Source organism: Anser brachyrhynchus, assembly GCF_964034855.1.
Source record: "Anser brachyrhynchus genome assembly, chromosome: 2".
NCBI lineage: Eukaryota > Metazoa > Chordata > Aves > Anseriformes > Anatidae > Anser > Anser brachyrhynchus.
The window spans coordinates 160687686-160708337 of record NC_137695.1 but is presented as its reverse complement, the minus strand read 5'-3'; the positions used below and the strand labels follow the sequence as shown (position 1 = coordinate 160708337).

Below are 20652 nucleotides of genomic sequence, written 5' to 3'. Positions count from 1 at the left end.
CATCGGTCACTGGGAAGGTTCTGAAAGAAATCCTCCTGGAAAGCACTGACAAGCACATGAGTGATAAGAAAGAGATGGGGAGTAGTCAGCATGGATCTACAAAGAGCAGATCATACAGGTGCCTTCTCACTGTCTTCTGTGTTGAAGTGACCTGCTGGGTGGACAAGGGGAGAGCAACAGCTGTTCCTTACCTTGCCTTTAGTAAAGGCTTTGCTGCTTGCTCCCGTGAAATGCTCGCAGAGAATCTGACAAGTACGGGTTACACCAACAAACAGTGGAGTGGTCTGAAAAGTGGCTGCATGCCACTGCACATGGTCCTACACAGCCTGCTGACTGTCCTTGACCACGGAAGTTGTACTACCCGCTGTCAAGAGCTTCCTTCCTGATTATATCATTCTGAGATAGTGTTTCTTGTGATGGTGTAGGATCATAGTACAGAAGGAAGCAGCAGTAGGGCGTGTAACACGGGGAAATTTTTTGAGAGGGCATGGGCAGAAGAGCGTTAGCATGATGAAGTCTGTGCTTGGGCACTTGTAGGTCTTGGGTGATGTGTTTTAAGGTCTTGTGGCCCTTTTGGACATGCCCCAATGACCACTTGAGCTTTGCCTTTGTACTGAGGGAAGTGGGAAAGGCGCTGGGAGAAGAAGGGAAGAGGAGGAGTGTCAGGCTGGCATGCTTGAGAACTTTATTGAGGAAAGCGCATGGAAAGGAAGGAGCAGCAAGTGGCACATCCCTGCGGGGTCTTGGATGCACGTAGGGTGACAAACAACGTCATCGCTGTGCACGGTAAATTTTCTCGGAGCACGGAAATCCTCCAGCCCTGTGATGGGAGCAGCAGAGAGGGAGTCGATCCCTGGTGGCGTTTGGCTTGTGAGCACGTCATAGTAGCAGAGAGAACCAGACATACGAGACAGTGCAAGTCAAGGAAAGAAGTGGCAGAATGGTAGAATGTAAGTCGGCCATGTTTCCAAACATCACGGAATAGCCCACTTCCTTGCTTCTCTGGTTCATGCCTTGAGAGAAATAGCCATGGTTGTGGAGCTGAAGACCCAGTGGGTCAGCGACGGCACAAAGGTGCATCCTCAATCCACGAGGAGTCTCACACCATATGTGTGGTGTCCGTGTGACGGACAACTCTGTTAAATCATACTGGCCTCACTAGAAGCCCCAGAGGGACACCACTCCTCCCTGGTCTCCACCTGAGCAAAGAGCTGTTGACCGCAACTCTTGGTATGTGACCATGCAGGCAATTCATTGTCTCCTGAGTGGCCCATCATGTCTTTCCATTTTAGTGACAAGGATCTATGTAAGAGCATTGTCCAAACGCTTCTTGAACACCACCAGGCTTGGGCCCTGATGGCCACTTGAGCCCTGCTTTTTATTCTTTTTGTCGGGTGAAGTTGGAAGAGCGTTGGGAGAAGAAAGGAAGAGGAGGCATCTGAGGATGTGGGATGCAGGCGGATTTTATTGAGGAAAACATGAAAAAGAGGGAGCGTCAAGTGGAAGGTGCACATTCGGAGGTGCCTGGAGGGCGACCACCAGCCTATGTCCCTTGCGTAGAGCAGATTTTCCCAGAGCCCCAAGGTCTCGCTACCGTGTGGTGGGAGCAGCCCCAGAAGGTCTCTGGAGGGATTGTGCTAGTGAGCAAGGCATTGCAGCAGAGAGTAGCAGCCGTAGAAGGTGGTGCTATGGACAGGAGAAAGAGGAAGAAAGAAGGAGGCATGTTGGCCATGTGTCCTGACAGCATGGGCTGGCCCCTTCCTTGCTTGCTTGCTTTGTTGTGCCATGGAATGATGAGCCGCGGCTGGCGAGCCCAGGTGCCATGAAGAGCGCAGAAGTGCGTCCTCAGTCCAAGAGCTGTTTTGCACGGTGTTGGAGGCTTCTGTCAGGGGTGTTGGCGTGGGTCCTTAGCAGGGGTAGCAGGCTCTTCCGCCGTTGATGCAGCCCAGGCCTCCAAAGCCAAAGCCTCCAAGGCCAAAGCCTCCGAATCCCCCGGAGGAGATGGGCACTCCCTGGGCGCTGAGGTTGCTGCCCACGGCAGCTGATGCGGAGGATCCAACGGCGGTGTTCTGGGGGAAGGAGCTGAGGATGGGTCCTGGCAGGGTGACCAGCACGGCAGGAGGCTGGATGACGACGCGGGAATCCTCGCACTGCCTGACACAGGGCTCGTTGCAGCTGTTAGCCAGCGGGGTGGGTCCGCAGGGGCGGCAGATGTCGTAGCAGGACATGTCTGTGGTGTGGAGGGTCCCTGGAAGAGAGGGCGTTGGGAAGGTGGAGGGTGTTGGGGAGGCGGAGGGTGTTGGGGGCATGAGGAGCGGTGCTGGGGGAGGCCAAGGGAGTGGGAAGGCCCAGGGTGGTACTGTGAGGAGCATGGAGGTGGGGAGGCAGAAGGGCTGCTGAGGCTGGGGGTAAAAGGCGTGTGGAGAGATGGGGCCAATTGGGTGGGTGAAGGAGGGGAGCGGGGTTCAGGCTTACCTTGTTGGGCGCAGGGGAGAAGGCGTCGGGAGGATTGTGTGAGGGTGTGAGACGCAGGGCCGGCTTTTATGCTGGTCCTTGAGTGCCCGCAGGGCGAGAGAGCCTTTGCGCATGACAGCATTTGGCGTGACGTGCTCTTGTATTCCAAAGCCTCCTGTTTAGTATGAGGCAAGTGGTCTTGCCTTGGTCTTTATTACTGTCACTTGTAATGCGCTGCCAAGATTCTGTGAAACAGACACATCCTAAATAAGAGAAAATGAAAAGGGAGCATTGTGGGAATGACAACACACACCACCTCATTACTTGCCATGCTTTGGAATGCAAGAGCAACTCACGCCAAATACTGTCATGCGCAAAGGCTCTCTCGCCCCGCGGGCACTCAAGGACCAGCATAAAAGCCGGCCCTGCGCCTCTCACACTCACAAACTCCTCCCGACGCCTTCTCCCCTGCGCCCAACAAGGTGAGCCTGAACCCCACCCCCTTCCTTCACCCGCCCCAACAGGCCTAGCTCTTCATACGCCCTCTGCCCCCAGCCTCAGCAGCCCTTCTGCCTCCCCACTGCCATGCTCCTCACAGTACCACCCTGGGCCTCCCCACTCCATTGGCCTCCCCCAGCACCACTCCTCACGCCCCCAACACCCTCCGACTTCCCAACACCCTCTCTTCCAGGGACCCTCCGCGCCACAGACATGTCCTGCTACAACCTCTGCCGCCCCTGCGGACCCACCCCGCTGGCTAACAGCTGCAACGAGCCCTGTGTCAGGCAGTGCGAGGACTCCCACGTCGCCATCCAGCCTTCCACCGTGGTGGTCACCCTGCCAGGACCCATCCTCAGCTCCTTCCCCCAGAACACCGCCGTTGGATCCTCCGCATCAGCTGCTGTGGGCAGCAACCTCAGCGCCCAGGGAGTGCCCATCTCCTCCGGGGGATTCGGAGGCTTCGGCCTTGGAGGCTTTGGCCTTGGAGGCCTGGGCTGCTTCTCTGGCAGAAGAGCCTGCTACCCCTGCTAAGGTCCCACACCAACACCATGCAAGCCAGCTCTTCAACTGAGGACACACCTCTGTGCTGTTCATAGCTCATGGGCTCACCAGCCACAGCTCTTCTTCTCATGGCACTCCACACTCTAGCAGGGAACGGGGCCAGTCCATGCTGCCTGGAAACATGGCTGATGGACAGCCTACTCCTCTCTCACTTCCTTGTTCTCCTTCCACCGTCTTCCATGTCCAGTACTCTCCACTGCAATGACTTGCTCGCAAAGTCCAAAAACACACTTGGCACCTTCCATGTACTGATTCTATTGCAGTGCACGAAGACCTTGGGGCTCTGCGAAAATCTGCTCTACCATGGGACACAGGCTGATGGTTGCACTACTTGCACCACAGAACAGGTCCCTTCTACTCTGCATAACTTTGTACTCTTTTTTTCCACAATAAAGTTCTCGTGCATGTCAGCCTGTGATGTCTCCTCTTCCTTTCTGCTCCCAACACTCCTTCAACTTCACTCAACATTAAGCAGGGCTCAGCAGGCCAGCAGGGCCCAAGCCTGTTGCTGTTCAAGAAGCATCTGGACAGAACTCTTACATACATCCTTGTTTTTAAAATGGAGAGTCACTGTTTTGACAGACGGACCACTTAGCAGACAACTAATTGGCTGGATGAGCACATATAAGGAGTTGCGGCCAACAGCTCAGTGCACACATAGAGACCAGTGAGGAGAGCTTTCTCTCAGGATTCTATCCTGGGACCAGTGTTATTTGACCTCTTTGTTGCTGACATGCGTGGTGGGATTGAGCAGGCCCTCAGCAAGTTTGTGAATGGCACCAAGCTCTGTGGGGTAGCCGACACCTTAGGGGAAAAAGGAATGGAAGGACCTTGACAGGCTTGACAGGTGGGCCCAAGCAAACGCAAAGGCATTCAACAAGGCCGAGTGCAAGGTCCTGCTTTTGGGTCGAGACAATCCCCACCATGAATACAGCCTGAGCAACGAGTGGATTATGAGCTGCCCAGTGAAGAATGATTTAGGGGTATTGGTGGGGAAATGTCTCAACCTGAGCAGCCAGTGCACTCGCAGCCCAGAAAGCCAGCCGTCTCCTGGGCTGCATCTTAAGAATTGCAGCTGGCAAAAGGAGGGAGGCTATTCTCCCCCTGTACTCTGCTCTTGTCAGACCCCACCTGCAAGACTGTGTTGAGTGCTTGGGCCCCCAGCATAAGACAGATCTGGAACTGTCAGAGCAGGTTGCGAGGAAGGACACAAAGATGGTCAGACAGCTGGTGCAACTCTCCTACAAAGACAGGCTGAGAGAGCCGGGCTTGTTCAGCCTGGAGAAGAGAAGGCTCCAGGCAGACGTTATAGAGACCCTCCAGTAATTAAAACAGGCCTACAGGAATCATGGAATTAGCATGCCTTCCAACTGAAAACATTCAATCATTCAATTATTCTATCTGGTTTAACACCCAGGTTGCCTTGTATGTTGTCAGGACTCGGACTCATGGAGCCTCAAGGATCTGGATACTCTACAGTATCTCACAGTCAAGATAGTCTACAATTCTAAGAGTCTATGAAAAGGGACACAAGACCTCTCTCAGCAAGTATGTCACTGACAACAGCACCAATGGGCTGCTACTGTTCTTCTGGCATATGACACAAGCCCTTCACTTGCAAAACCAAAGGCCTGGGCACACTAAGGGACTTCTGCATGGGTCAGAAATCAGCACGCACTGAACAACTCTCTTTCCCATCAGGATTTTCTGGCCACCACCTCTGACAAATACCATCAAGACGCTGCAAGCAATGACATGGAATGAGGGTTGCACCTCTGGCATGAGTCTGGATCTTGGGCTCACCAAATTCTCAACCATGGCTCTTTCTCAAAGAAACCCGTACTTTCTCAGCTTCAGAATGGCCATGTCGTCTGAGGGAGCATCAAAGCTTTTACTAAAGGCAAGGTAAGCAACAGACACGGCTCTTCCCTCATTTACCAGGAGAGTTACTTCAACGCAGAAGACACTGAGGAGGCTCAAGCATGACTTCAGTTCTCTAAATCCATGCTGAATACTCCCCATCGCATTCTTATCATTTGTGTGCTGGGCAGTGCTTCCCAAGAGGATTTCCTTCCGCACCTTCCCAGAGACTGATGGCAGGCAAACCATCCTGCGGTTCCCCAGACCTTCCTTCTTGATCTTGTTGAACATAGGAGTGGGATGAGTCTATTCCAGTCTTCAGGAGCCCAGTCACCATCAACTTTCAAAGAAAGCTGAAAGTAGCCTTGTGAAGATATCAGCCAGGACTCTCAGCATTTGTGGGTGCAACCTGACAGGTCCTGTGCACTTCAGTACATCCAGTGGCACAGCTTCTCCATCTTCCTCAGCAACATGCACTACTCACCTGTCAGACAGCCTGCAAACCAGTCACCTTGCCTAACCAGTGGAAGGCTTTGATATCACCCACCCTTTTGAGTTGCAGACCGCATGCCTCCAGTTCCCATCTGAAATGTCCAAATCATCTTTCTAAAAATCAAAAACAGGTTTCCCTTTGACCTCACTGATGACACCACACCTCTCCCTTTCTTTGGATGCATCTTCTATCCAGCCTTACACGCACCTTCAAGAACTATTTTTTGGTCTTTAATACTGACACTTGAAATGCGCCGCCATGATCATTGGCCATGTCCTCAGCAGAAGGACCCAAAAAGGGAACATTTGGGGTAGGAAAACACACCCCACTTCATTACTCAACTTACTGTCAACTAGAAGCCACAGATCCCTTTCTTTGGGGCAGCTCCTCAGTACCTCATCCCCCAGTCTGTACATATACTGGGACAGGTTACTGTGCCCCAGGTGCAGAATCTGGTACTTACTCTTCTTAAACTTCATATGACTAGTGATTGCACAGCCCTGTGGTCTGTCAAGATCTCTCTGCACAGCCTCTCCACCCTTGAGGGAGACAACAGCAACTCCTTATTTCCTGTCATCTGTAAACTTACTGAGTATGCATTTGAGGCCTGTATCCAGATCATCTGCAAAAACATCAAAGAGAACTGGGTCCAAAATGGAGTCCTGGGAAACCCCACTAGTGACTGCAGCAAGCGTGACGAACCCCCCCTTTACTAAAACCCTTTGAACTTGACCAGTCAGACAACAGTCCACCAACTGTGTTATATATTTATCTACCTGCGAGCCGGACGTTTTGTCCAGGAGGATGTTTTGAGAAACAGTATCAAAAAGGTTTGCTGAAATCCAAAGAAATTGCATGTACTGCCTTCCTTTGGTCAATTAGATGGGTAACCTTGTCATAAAAGGAAGTGGCTGCACCTCATGCCCAGCACATCCAGGAAGCCCCTCCTCACAACACAGCCGCAATCACACCACATGAGAGCAGCACCATGACCTCACTGAAAACACCGCTGCTCTCCTATGCTTGGGTCACGTCTTCTGCTCGCCCTGACATGCACCTTCAGGAACAGTCCTTTGGCCTTTAATAATTACTTTGACGTAAAAGGTGCCACTATTGCCAAATGGACATGTCCTCAAGAGAAGGACGTGAAAATTGAGTGTTGCAGGATCAAAAACATGCCCCACCTCATTACTTGCCAGGCTTTGGAATGCAAGAGCAGGTCATGCCAACTGCTGTCACGTGCAAAGGCTCTCTTGCCCCATGGGCACTTGGGGACCAGCATAAAAGCTGGCCCTGTGCCTCGCACCCTCACACAATCCTCCTGACGCCTTCTCCCGTGCGCCCAACAAGGTGAGCCTGAACCGCGCTCCCCTCCTTCGCCCACCTCACCGACCCCATCTCTCCTCAAACCCTCTGCCCCCAGCCTCAGCAGCCCTTCCGCCTCCCCACCGCCATGCTCCCCAAAGTCCCACCCTAGGCCTCCCCAACTCCCTTGGCCTCCCCCAGCACCACTCCTCACGCCCCCAACACCCTCCGACTTCCCAACACCCTCTCTTCCAGGGACCCTCCGCGCCACAGACATGTCCTGCTACAACCTCTGCCGCCCCTGCGGACCCACCCCGCTGGCTAACAGCTGCAACGAGCCCTGTGTCAGGCAGTGCGAGGACTCCCACGTCGCCATCCAGCCTTCCACCGTGGTGGTCACCCTGCCAGGACCCATCCTCAGCTCCTTCCCCCAGAACACCGCCGTTGGATCCTCCGCATCAGCTGCCGTGGGCAGCAACCTCAGCGCCCAGGGAGTGCCCATCTCCTCCGGGGGATTCGGAGGCTTTGGCCTTGGAGGCTTTGGCTTCGGAGGCCTGGGCTGCTTCTCTGGCAGAAGAGCCTGCTACCCCTGCTAAGGACCCACACCAATATTGCTGACAGCAGTCTCCAACACCGTGAAAGCCAGCTCTCAGACTGTGGATGCACCTCTGTGCTGTTCATGGCACACGGGCTCACCAGCCATAGTTCTTCTTTTCATGGCACTTTCTTCCTCTTTCTCCTTTCCACAGTGCCTCCTTCTATGTCAAGTACTTTCTGCTGCAATTACTCAGAGCAAGAAGCCCTTGGGGACCTCCTTTTTGGTGAATTTATCACAGTACAGGAAGACCTTTTTGCTCTGGGAAAATCTGCTGTGCACAAGGCACGTAAGCCGATGATTGCCCTACTTGCACCTTTGTATTCGTCCCTTTTATTCTGTATGCCTTCCTTTTTGATGTTTTTTCTTCAATAAAATCATCCTGCAATGCATTCTGAGATGCCTCCTCTTCCTTTCTTCTCCCAACACTCTTTCAACTTCATCCACAAGAAAGACAGGGCTCAAGAGGTCATCATTCCAGATGGTGAAGGGCCTTGTGCTCAGACTCCATCAAGCCTAACACAGAAATCCCATCCCAACATAAACGCAGGGATGGCTTGAGAAAGCTATTGGTGAGTTCCCCAAGGTGCCAAGACCTATCCCAAGAAGTATGTTCACCACAGCCAGCATAGCTTGGCACAATTTTTCCTTCCAGAACATGACACAAGCCTTTCACTTGTCCAAACAATGGCTTGGGTATATAAAGACCATCTGGTCAGGTATCTGATGCAATCTCCCTGTGTCACCACACACCTAACTCTCTTCCCCAGCACCACTCTCCAGCCCTCCTAAGATATGTTACCACAGAAGCAGAAAGAAAAGCAAAGAAACAAACAATGAAAAGAAAGAAGAGAGGAACAACGTGACTTCACAGTAAGGGCTCAGCTCCATTGTCACAAAGGGAACATTACTGGCCATGGCCTATGCCCCGTGTCATGTAAAGGCTAAGAATGTCCTGCAGGAAGCATTGCACCCCTCATCCAACCACTCTCCTGCTCCTCAGCTGTTCATCTATTCAAGGCTTTAGGGCTCCTGCACATTTTCCTGAACAAGATGAGACTGTAATAGGCTGCAAGGGAATCTCACAAAAATATCCACAGAGCCTTCCGCTGGCTGCCTCACACAGAAAGATGAATGGAGCAGGAACTGCAGTTCTCAATGGCCACACAGCCTTTTCCAAGACTTCCAGGGCTAAAAGGAAAGACACACAACAGGAAAGAGGGCCCACAAGCAACCATATGGCCACAGGGACAACGAGGATTGAGCATGAGAGTGGGTACAAGGGTTCTGGCACAAATATGCAGCTCACACTGCAACCACCCTTCCAAGTCTCCTTCCTCCAGCACAGAAACCCTTCTCTCCCCCCCACAAAGTCACCAACCTGTCTCACAGCAGGCCCCCAGCCCAGCATGGCATTCCTCCCCCATGCCTCTTCCCTGTCAGTCACCCCAGCGCCCAACAACAGAGAAACGCAGTCACCCTTCCCACCTCACCTCACCTCCTTCAGCAACAAGCCCTGCTTACCTGAGAGACAATGCACAGAACATCCACATGCATCACAGGAAGGCAGGCCACCCACAAACTCCCAGAAAGCGATTTATCCATCCCATCGACCATCTCTAAAGACCTGGGATGCTCCTTCACAAAACAGCCTGTCCCCTGCCTCCTCCCTGCACATCTCTCCCGCAGAGTCCGTGGGCAGCTATTGCAGCCCTCCAGTCATACAAGCTGTCCCACCAGCCTCAGGTAATCCCATGATGCCACAGTTTTCTGAGCTGACACAGGGCTCTTGCTCCTCCTGCCTACTTCCCAGGCTCTGTGCTTTTGCATACGGGCACCTCAGGTGAATCCTTTTCCCACCTCTTGCTTCTTCCCAAGACTTCTGTAGCTCAGTCACCACACCCTATGTACTGACAACCCAACCTCTGTTTCCCCACTTACCTGCAACCTACAATCTTTCAACAGAACCAGCTTACATCCCTACTCATCTGGTTTCACAGTATTGTGGAATGGTTGAGGTTGGAAGGGACCTCTGGCAGTCACCTCATTCATCCCCTCTGCTCAAGCAGCACCACCAAGACCAGATTACCCCAGATTGTCTCCAGGTGGCTTTTGAGTACCTCCAAGGAGGAGAACTTGGTCACCCACACTGTAAAAAAGGTTTCTACAGATTTACGCAGAACATCTGGTCTTCTACTTTGTGCCCATTACCTCTTGTCCTGGCACCACAGAATCACAGAATGGTTGAGGTTGGAGGGAACCTCTGAAGATCATCTAGTCCAATGCTCCTGCCAAGCAGGATCACCTAGAGCACATTGTACAGGATAGTATCCAGGCATGTTTTGAATATCTTCAGAGAAGGAGACTTCACGACCTCTCTGGGCAACCTGTTCCAGTGCTCTTTCACCCTCACAGTAAAGAAGTGCCCTCTCATATTCAGATGAAACTTCCCGTGCTTCAGTCTGTGCCCTTTGCCTCTCGTCCTGGCACTGGACACAACTGAAAAGAGTCTGGTTCCATCCTCTTGACACCCTCCCTTCATATATTTATATGCATTGATGAGATCTCCCCTCGGTCTTCTCTTTTCCAAGCTAAACAGGCCCAGTTCTCTCAGCCTGTCCTCGTATGACAGGTGCTCCAGTCCTCTAATCATCTTCATAGCCCTCCTCTGGCCTTGCTCCAGTAGTTCCATGTCCCTCTTGTACTGGGGAGCCCAGAACTGGACACAATACTCCAGGTGTGGCCTCACCAGGACTGAGCAGGCAGGCAGGATCACCTCCCTTGACCTGCTGGCAACACTCTTCCAAATGCACCCCATGATACCAATGGCCTTCTTGGCCACAAGGGCACATTGCTGACTCATGGTCAGCCTGCTGTCCACCAGGACTCCCAGCTCCCTCTCTGCAGAGCTGCTCCCCAGCAGGTCAGCCCCCAGCCTGTACTGGTTCTTGGGGTTATTCCTCCCTAGGTGCAGGAACCTGCACTTGCCTTTGTTGAACTTCGTGAGGTTCCCCTCAGCCCATCTCTCCAGCCTGTCCAGGTCCCTCTGAATGCCAGCACAGCCCTCTGGGGTATCAGCCACTCCTCCGAGCTTTGTGTCATCAGCAAACTTCCGGAGGGTGCACTCTGTTCCATCGTCGAGGTCATTAATGAATAAGTTGAACAAAACTGGACCCAGTACTGATGCCTGAGGGACACTTCTAGCTACAGGCCTGTAACTAGACTCCTCACCACTGAGCACAACCCTCTGAGCTCTGCCATCCAGCCAATTATCAATCCACCTCAGTGTCCACTCATCTAGCCCGCACATCCTGAGCTTGCCTATGAGGATGTTATGGGAGACAGTGTCAAAAGCCTTGCTGAAGCCAAGGTAGATCACATCCACCACTCTCCCCTCATCTACCCAGCTAGTCATCTCATCATTGAAAGTTATCAGATTAGTTAAGTATGATTTCCCCTTGGTAAATCCATGCTGACTACTCCTGATCACTCTCTAATCCTCCACATGCTTGGAGATGACCTCCAGGATGAGCTGCTCCATCACCTTTCCAGAAATGGAGGTGAGGCTGACTGGCCTGTATTTTCCTGAGTTCTCCTTCCTGCCCTTTTTGAAGACTGATGTGACATTGGCTTTCTTCCAGTCTTCAGGCACCTCTCTTGCACAACTCACAAGACCCTGGCTTCATCCTCTCTGCACCCTCCCTTCAGGTATTCGTAGACATATGTGAGATCTCTCATGAGCCATGTCTTCTCCAGGCTCAACAGTCCAAGCTCTCTTAGCACTTCCTCATTGAGGAGGCCCAGGTTGGGCCTCACCACTGCTGAGTAGAGGGGAAGGATCACCTCTCTTGATGTGCTGGCAACATTCCCTCTAATATAATGCAAGACACCATTAACCCTCCTACCTGCAAGGGCACATTGCTGCCCCGTGTTCAACCTGGTGTCCACCAGGACACCCAGGTCATTTTCTGCTAAGCTGCTTTCCAGATGGGCAGCCCCCAGCATGTCCTGGTGCCTGGGGCTGTTCCTCCCGAGCTGCAGGGCTTGGCACTTTCCCTGTTTGAACTCCAAGAGGTTCCCATCAGCCTGCTTCTCCAGCCTGTCAAGGTCCTTCAGGATGCCAAGACAATGCTGTGGCAGATCAGCCATTCCTTGGTGTTCTGTCAGCAGGAACCACGTAGAGGCTATGCTCTGCTGCATCACCCGCACCATAAATGAAGATGTTTACCAGGACTGGACCCAGCATTCTCCTCTGGGATCAATCTCTGACTCTCGACCTTAGGCCTGGCTGCTCACCCTGTTTTTGATCCACCTCACTGCTTGATCATCGAGCCCATACTTCAACAGCTTCTCTATAAAAATCTGATGGGAGACAGTGTCAAAAGCCTGACTGAAGTCAGGCAGACAGACAACATCCACTGCTTTCCTGTCTTTTACCAAGCCAGTCATTTCAGCCCAGAGGGTTATCAGGCCAGTCAAGTGTGACTTCCCCTTTGGGAATCCATACTCCTGATGATGTTCTTGTCCTCTGTGTGCCTGGAAATGAATCACCTTCCCAGGGATCAAGGTTAGGCTGACTGGTTTCCAGTTCCTCGGGTCCTCCTTCTTGCCTTTCTTCAAGGAGGAGTGATGTTTGCTTTCCTCCAGTCCTCAGGCCTCCTTCAGTCCTCCTTCACTCCCCATGACCATTTGCACATTACTGAGAGTGGCGTTGCAATGACATCAGCCAGCTCCTTCAGTACTCCTGGGTGCATCCCTTTGTAGCCCTTAGACTTGTGTATGGCTGCTTGACTAGGGGACCTCTTCCTTGCTCCTGAATTTCATGCTGGTCTCTGGGACATTGGATTCCTGAAGGCTGCTCTTGCTAGTGGAGACTCAAGTGAAGAAGACATTCACTACCTCCACCTTTTCCATGTCCTCTGTCATCCACCTCCACCTCATTCAGTGCCTTCCCTACTCTTGCTTTTACTGCTTTACACTTCGAGAACCCGTTCTCATTGCCTTTGACATCCCTGGATGTTTGTAAGCGGGTGGACAAAGAGCTCTTACCACGCTGTGTCACAAACATCCCATCTCTCTCCAAAGCATGCCAGCAGCTACTACCACACAGCCGAGCCAGGACAGGCTCTCTTCAACATTCAAGCTCAGCTCAAGCAGCTAGCCCTCATGTCCTGAGTGTCCTGCCGGCGAGGCCATGGCCACTGCAGCACCAAGTCCTGCAACAGCAGTGCCATGGCAACCCTGCATGGCATGGGTTGGGCTCTAGGCCCCGCTACCCCCTGTCATCGCCCACCTCTGCTCCAGCAGTCGCAGCCTACCCTCAGCACAGCCAGGCACTTGCAGCCCTCAGGGACTCCTCAGCCAATCATGAGGCAGTTAACAACCAGCACCTTCCAGTCAGGAGGCAGCTGACAGGCCCCAGCTGCAGCAGAAAAGACAACCAACCATCCTGTTAGAAAGGCCCGTTGAAACAAATTGTTCAGATCAACCAAAGGGCTTACAAAAACAACCAAAAAGAGAGGGAAAAAGAAACAGTCAATAAAACAAAACCCTGAGAACAAAATGGCAAGGAATCCCCAAACAGGGGTTATAAATAAATAAATAAATAAGGGGGGAGGGAGGAGCAGGTGGGGCTGGAAAAACGCTGATTAAAAAGTACTCATGAAAATAAAGTAGATAGACCACAAATGTAGGGTTCTGTCATGGTCCCCCCATACTGCAGGGTCCCAGACCCAATGTCCCCATGACTTCCTAGGGCCACAGTCTCACTAACTGCGTATTACCCACTCAGTCTATGAGAGCTATAAAAAATACTGTCCAGCCTTCATATGGAGTCCAGAAAACCCACATGGCCTCAACATACTCAAGACTGCAACCCAGGCAGCATGAAACGTCCTTTCTTGTAGCTACAACCTTACAAGCAAGAAGGGCACTAGGCCACTGACACTGCACACCCAGTGGGAAAGGCAAGGGCTGTAGAGAGTCTACCTCGACTTCAGCAAGGCCTTTGACACAGTCTCCCATAGTATTCTCCTGGAGAAGCTGGCAGCCCATGGCTTGGACAGGTACACTCTTTGCTGGGTTAAAAACTGGCTGGACGGCCAGACCCAGAGAGTGGTGGTGAACAGAGTGAAATCCAGCTGGCGACCGGTCACCAGTGGTATTCCCCAGGGGTTGGTGTTGGGGCCCATCCTCTTTAATATCTTTTTTGATGATTTGGATGAGGGAATTGAGTGCACCCTCAGTAAGTTTGCAAATGACACCAAGCTGGGGGGAAATGCTGATCTGCCAGAGGGTAGGAAGGCCCTGCAGAGGGACCTGGATAGGATGGGTCCATGGGCAAAGGCCAATGGGATGAGGTTCAACATGGCTAAGTGCCGGTTCCTGCACTTTGGCCACAACAACCCCATGCAGCACTACAGGCTTGGGGAAGGCTGGCTGGAAAGCTGTGCAGATGAAAAGGATCTGGGGGTGCTAGTTGATGCTCGCCTGAACATGAGCCGGCAGTGTGCCCAGGTGGCCAAGAAGGCCAACAGCATCCTGGCCTGTATGAGGAATAGTGCAGCCAGCAGGACCAGGGAGGTGATCGTTCCCCTGTACTCAGCTCTGGTGAGACTGCACCTCAAGTACTGTGTTCAGCTTTGGGCCCCTCAGTACAAGAAGGACATTGAGGCCCTGGAACGTGTCTAGAGAAGGGTGACGAAGCTGGTGAAGGGCCTGGAACACAAATCCTGTGAGGAGCACTTGAGGGAACTGGGGTTGTTTAGTCTGGAGAAGAGGAGGCTCAAGGGAGACGTTACTGCTCTCTACAACTACCTGAGAAGAAGTGGTGGGTAGCTGGGGGTCAGCCTCTTCTCGCAGATAACTAGTGATAGGACTAGAGAGAATGGCTTTGAGTTGCACCAGGGGAGGCTTAGGTTGGAAATTAAGAGACATTTCTTCTCAGAAAGAGCACTCAGGCATTGGAACAGGTTGCCCAGGGAAGTGCTGAAGTCACCGTCCCTGGGGGTGTTCAAGGAAAGGTTGGACCTGGTACTTAGGGACATGGTGTAGTGGGTGACATTGGTAGTAGGGAGACGGTTAGACCAGATGATCTTGAAGGTCTTTTCCAACCTTAATGATTCTATGATTCTGTGAAGCAATTTTATTCATAATTGCAATGGCAGGTGTCCTGCAAGCAGGAGTGCACAGCAAAAGTATATCATAACCTTATATTACCAATTACCCAACGCTTGATTCCTCCCTGGTTCCTCATCGACTGAGTAATACAGGTTCACAAACTACTTGACGCTTATTATTATACCATATATGTACAATTTTATTTGACCAGCTACTAACTTCTCTTTTTCCTTCTCTTTTTCCTTCTCGTCTCACGACAAGAGGGACCTGATTATTTGTTTATACGGATTTCGCACTTCTCCTCCTCTTTTTGTAAGCTGTGCTCCTTATCTGGGGACAGTGGCACCTTCCCTTATCTGGTTAACATACTCCCCACTCCCATGCCACTGTCATGCTTGCGCAATCACTTTTCAATATGCAAGCTTTGTGGAATTTTCTACTGCAAAAACACACTCAATGGCAAAAACACCACTTTTTTTTTTTTTCACATAACCTGCCAAAGCAGGACACACGATGGGAAAGACAAGGGCTAAACGCAGGCTTGCTGAGTTGGGTTGAAGGCACGGAGGGAGTGAATGTGATGCAAGTGGTAGCGCATCATGCCCAGATACCTGGGAAGCCCAGAACAGTCTGCTGGGGATACCAGCAAATGGGCCCCCCTTCTCAAAACAAAGCCACAGAAAACACCTCATGAGTGCCAACCCATGACCTCACTGATGACAACGCACCTCTCCCATGCCTTGGATGGATCTTCTACCCGCCCTTTTGCACACCTTCAAGAACTATTCTTTGGTTTTATTATTCTCACTTGAAATGTGCCACCAAACCAAACAGACACATACTCAAGAGTAGAAAATGAAAAGGTCGAGTTGTGGGAACGACAATGCACCCCACCTCATTACATGATCGGCTTTGGCATGTAAGAACAGCTCACACCAAATGCGGTCATGCGCAAAGGCTCTCTCGCCCCGTGGGCACTCACGGACCAGCATAAAAGCCAGCCCTGCGCCTCTCACACTCACACACTCCTCCCGACGCCTTTTCCCCTGCACCCAACAAGGTAAGCCTGAACCCCACTCCCCTCCTTCATCTCTCCACACTCCCTCTGTCCCCAGCCTCAGCAGCCTTTCTGCCTCCCCACCGCCATGTTCCCCACAGCCCCACCATAGGCTTTCCCACTCCCTTGGCCTCCCCCAGCACCGCTCCTCACGTCCCCAACACCCTCCACCTTCCCAGCACCCTCTCTTCCAGGGACCCTCCACACCACAGACATGTCCTGCTACGACATCTGCCGCCCCTGCGGACCCACCCCGCTGGCTAACAGCTGCAACGAGCCCTGTGTCAGGCAGTGCGAGGACTCCCACGTCGCCATCCAGCCTTCCACCGTGGTGGTCACCCTGCCAGGACCCATCCTCAGCTCCTTCCCCCAGAACACCGCCGTTGGATCCTCCGCATCAGCTGCTGTGGGCAGCAACCTCAGCGCCCAGGGAGTGCCCGTCTCCTCCGGTGGCTTTGGAGGCTTTGGCCTTGGAGGCTTTGGCTTCGGAGGCCTGGGCTGCTTCTCTGGCAGAAGAGCCTGCTACCCCTGCTAAGGACCCACAACAATGCCCCTGACAGCAGCTAACAATGCCCTGCAAGCCACTTCATGGACTGAGGATGCTCTCGTCTCCGTGCTCTGGGAATAGCTCCCACACAAAATGCATAGCTGCTGATGGTCACTCTGCTTGCACCTCTGACCACGGCCCTTCTGTTTGTGCTCCTTCCTTTTCATGAGTCTTCCTCAATAAAGTTCTAATGCATGCCAGCCTGACACTCCTCCTTTCTTCACTCAACGCTCTTCAGCCAAAGGGACCTGGACAGGCTGCAGAAGCGGGCTCATGTGAACCACATGAGCTTCAACAAATCCAAGTTCAAGGTGTTGCACCTGGGTCGATGCAATCCCAGTCAGGAGGACAGACTGGGAGAAGAACTCATTGAGAGCAGCCCTGCAGGGAAGGACTTGGGTTGTTCTGGTGGACCAGAGGCTCGACAGGACCCAGCAGTGCACGCCTGCAGCCCAGAAAGCCACCTGCATCCTGGGCTGCATCAACAGAGAAGTGGCCAGCATAATGAGGGAGTTGATCGTCCCCCTCTACTCTGCCCTCTTGAGGCCCCACAAGTGCATGGCTCAAGATATAGGTAGGGCAGGTCAATATGTGCCACAAGACCTCCCCTAGTGTTCTCGGTTTACGTGGCAAGGTTTTGGTAGTAGGGGCTGCAGGGATGGCCTCTGTGAGAAGAATCCAGCAGTTACCCCATTTTTGATAAGGGCCTGTTTCAGCAATCTACAAAGGGACCTGCCACTGCCCAGTATTGAGCCAGTAAGCAACGTTGTTTGCATGTCTTTGAGACCATTTTTACAAAAAGGAGAAAAAAATCCTGCTGCACAACAACAGCAGGGAGAGCGAAGAGTGAGAACCAGCTGTGCAGACCCCAAGGTGAGTGCAGAGGGGGACAGGAGGTGTTCCAGGCATGCAGCAGCAGTTCTACTGCAGCCTGTGGAGAGGCCCCTGGCAGAGCAGGCTGTCCCCCTGCAGCCCATAGGTCCCACATGGAGCAGATCTCCATGCTGCAGCCTGTGGAGGAGCCCCCATGGAGCAGGTGGATGTGGCCTGGAGGAGGCTGCGGCCCATGGAGAGCTGCCACAGGAGCAGGCCCCAGGCTGGAGCTGCAGCCCATGGAGAGGAGTCCACTCAGGAGGGGGGGAGCTGCCTCTTTGGAGGACCCGTGCTGGAGCAGTTTGCTCCTGATATATGGACCCCTTGGTACGGAGCCATATGAGAGCGGTTCTTGAAGATCTGCTTCCTGTGGGAAGCCCCCGCTGACTCAGTTCGGGAAAGATGGCATCCCATGGGAGGGACCCCACGGGGAGCAGGGGCAGAGAGGGACCATGAAGGAGTGGCGGATACGAAGAGACAGGGACTGACCACAGCCCACATTGCCCCTTCCCGTATGCCACATGGGGGGAGGAGGTGGAATGGGGTGGATGGGGGTAGGTGTCTTTAGTTTGTTTTTTGTTTCTTTCTCACTGTTCTAGCTTGTTAGTAATAGGTAATACATTTTATTAATCTCCCTATGCTGAGCCTGTTTTGCCCATGACTAACACTGTTGAGTGATCTCCCAGTCCTTATCTCAATTCTAGAGCCCTTTTCATTGTCTTTTCTCCCCCTTTCCCTTTGAGGAGGGGGAGTGAGACAGCGGTTGTGACAGAGCTCAGCTGCCCAGCTAGGTAAAACCACCACACTTGGCAAGGATGTCACCAACATCACCACAAGTGGGCACCGCCTGAGCTTCCAGCACATCACCCAAGACCTACATGTGCCCAGCTAAACCCTTGGGCATGCTAAAGCTCTTCTGCGTGTGCCCTCTGAAACAATCTCCTCATGTGAGCACACCCTTGACCTGCTTTCTTCTGCAACATGATCCTACACCTTCACAACAAACACTATCACAGAGTCATATATGTAGGACGTCAGAGACATACACGCCTGATTTGCTCTCTATAAATCCGTGCTGACTACTCTCCATCACTTTTCTGTGCTTGGCAATACATTCTGGGAGGATTTCCTTCAGAACCTTCCCAGACACTGAACTCAGGCTGACCAGGCTGCCGTTTCCCAGACATTCCTCCTTCGTCTTCCAAGGTCCGTATTGTCTGTCTCAACATCAAACACCACGCACAAAAATAGGATTCCGCCTTGATACTCACCTGAAAGAACACCCCAGCACCCTGGGGCCAGACCTTCTGGACAGTCCAACGTGTCTGTCCTCTGCCTCTCACGAATCTCACAGCTTCTCCCAGGCCTCACCAGACAGCCTAAGGGACTTCCACCAAACTGCGGGAAGCCAAAGCCCCGGCTGTCAACATGCTGGCCCAAGAAAAGGGAGTGCTATGGAGCTGCCAACGCAACCCTTCGGGAATCATGGCAGGACTCCCAACACACTTAGTCTTGTCAGCCCTGACACAGGCCCACGAATACAACATGGAATCATAGAATCATAGAATATCCCGAGTTGGAAGTGATAAGGATCATGGAGTCCAAGTCCTGGCACCACACAGATCTACCCAGAATTTTAGACCATGTTACTAAGTGTTCAGTCCAAATGCTTCTTAAACTCCGACAGGCTTGGTGCCGTGACTACTTCCCTGGGGAGCCTGTTCTAGTGTGCAACCACCCTCTCAGTGAAGAACCTCTTCCTGATATCCATCCTGAACCTCCCCTGCCTCAGCTTGACACCATTCCCACGGGTCTTATCACTGGTAACTAAAGAGAATAGATCAGCACCTGCTCCTCCACTCCCCCTCATGAGGAAGCTGTAGCCTGCGATGAGCTCTCCCCTCAGCCTCCTCCTTTCCAGGCTGAACAGGACAAGTGACCTCAGCCGCTCCTCATACATCTTCCCCTCTAGGCCCTTCACCTTCTTAGTTGCCCTCCTCTGGACACTCTCCAACAGTTTCACGTCCTTTCTGTACTGTGGTGCCCAGAACTGCAGACAGTACTGAAGGTGAGGCCGCACCAGCACAGAGTAGAGCAAGACAATCACCTGCCTCGACCGACTAGCGATGCCATGCTTGATGCACCCCAGGATACGATTCACCCTCCTGGCTGCCATGGCACACTGCTGGCTCATATTCAACTTGCTATCAACCAAAACCCCCAGATCCCTCTCTAAGGGGCTGCTGTCCAGCGTCTCATCGCCCAGTCTGTACGTGTAGCCAGGTTTGACCTTTCCCAAGTGCAGGACCCGACACTTGATCTTGTTAAACTTCATGCGGTTGGTGATTGCCCAGCTCTCCAATCTGTCCAGATCTCTCTGCATGGCCTTTCCACCCTCAACAGAATCCACATCTCCTCCAAGTTTGTTGTCGTCAGCAAATTTGCTCAAAACACCTTCTAGTCCTACATCCAATTGGTTTATAGAAACATTGAAGAGGACTAGCCCTAAAATGGAGCCTTGGGGCTCCCTGGGAGCTCCACACCTAGTGACCATCCGCCAGCCAGATGTGGCCTTATTTAACACAACCCTTTGAGCCCTCCGTCAGCCAACTGGTCACCCATTGGATGATGTTTTTCTTTAGCTGTATGCTGGGTATTTTCTCCAGTACGATCCTGTGGGAAACTGTCAAAAGGTTTGCTGACGTCCAAAAAGATCACATCAGCTGGTTTCCCTTGATCGACTAGATGGGTGATTTTGTCATAAAACAAAATCAAATTTGTTAAGCAGGACCTACATCCTGCTTGGCAAACACACCTCCTCTGCCTCTTGGGACTGAAGCGCCAGGGACAAGACAGGGAGCCTACTTGCTCCCAGCTACAGCCTCTAAGTGCAAGATGGCCACCAAGCCAGCGATACAGCACACCCAACGGGAAAGACAAGGCTAAAGACTGGCTTAGTGAGTTGTTAAAAAGGCAGGGAGGCAGCAAATGCAATGGAATCATGGAATCACAGAATAGACCAAGTTGTGAGGGACCCACGAGGATCATCGCGTCCAACTCGTGGCTCCACACAGGACCACCCAAAAATCAAAACACATTTCTTAGAGTGTTGTCTTGTGCTCCAGCAGGTTTGGTGCTGTGATGGCTTCCCTGGGGAGCCTGTTCCCATGCCCAACCACCCTCTCGGGAAAGAGCCTTTCCCTAATATCCAAGCTGAACCTCCCCTGACACAGCTTCAGGCTGTTCCCTCGGGTCCTACTGCTGCTCACCAGAGAGAAGAGATCAGC

The 20652-nt window shown here is 52.4% G+C and overlaps 3 protein-coding genes and 1 pseudogene across 4 annotated transcripts; 3 read left to right on the top strand and 1 right to left on the bottom strand.

Annotated features, from left to right (window-relative positions):
• Positions 1 to 1399: 1399 nt before the first annotated feature.
• On the bottom strand, positions 1400 to 2588 carry LOC308188752 (feather keratin 1-like; annotated as a pseudogene). The gene is made up of 2 exons: positions 2476 to 2588; positions 1400 to 2248 (listed from the first exon to the last, which is right to left on the bottom strand). The product of its transcript is annotated as a feather keratin 1-like (transcript).
• On the top strand, positions 2413 to 16705 carry LOC308188732 (feather keratin 1-like). Its single transcript, XM_080578107.1, has 2 exons — positions 2413 to 2936; positions 16140 to 16705. Exons 1-2 carry the CDS (start codon positions 2732 to 2734, stop codon positions 16478 to 16480), a joined length of 546 nt encoding a protein of 181 aa, XP_080434233.1. The 5' UTR covers positions 2413 to 2731; the 3' UTR covers positions 16481 to 16705.
• On the top strand, positions 2929 to 3969 carry LOC308188734 (feather keratin 1-like). The gene has a single exon (XM_080578109.1). The coding sequence runs from the start codon at positions 3040 to 3042 to the stop codon at positions 3484 to 3486; it is 447 nt and encodes a 148-aa protein (XP_080434235.1). The 5' UTR covers positions 2929 to 3039; the 3' UTR covers positions 3487 to 3969.
• On the top strand, positions 6674 to 8186 carry LOC308190830 (feather keratin 1-like). Its single transcript, XM_080582583.1, has 2 exons — positions 6674 to 7219; positions 7430 to 8186. Exon 2 carries the CDS (start codon positions 7450 to 7452, stop codon positions 7768 to 7770), a length of 321 nt encoding a protein of 106 aa, XP_080438709.1. The 5' UTR covers positions 6674 to 7219; positions 7430 to 7449; the 3' UTR covers positions 7771 to 8186.
• Positions 16706 to 20652: the final 3947 nt, after the last annotated feature.

Coding starts and splice junctions, on each gene's coding strand:
- LOC308188732 (XM_080578107.1), top strand. CDS start 2,732: ATGAAAAGGGAGCATTGTGGGAATGACAACACACACCACCTCATTACT. Junction 2,937..16,139: donor TCTCCCCTGCGCCCAACAAG/GTGAGCCTGAAC, acceptor CCTCTCTTCCAG/GGACCCTCCACACCACAGAC.
- LOC308188734 (XM_080578109.1), top strand. CDS start 3,040: ATGCTCCTCACAGTACCACCCTGGGCCTCCCCACTCCATTGGCCTCCC.
- LOC308190830 (XM_080582583.1), top strand. CDS start 7,450: ATGTCCTGCTACAACCTCTGCCGCCCCTGCGGACCCACCCCGCTGGCT.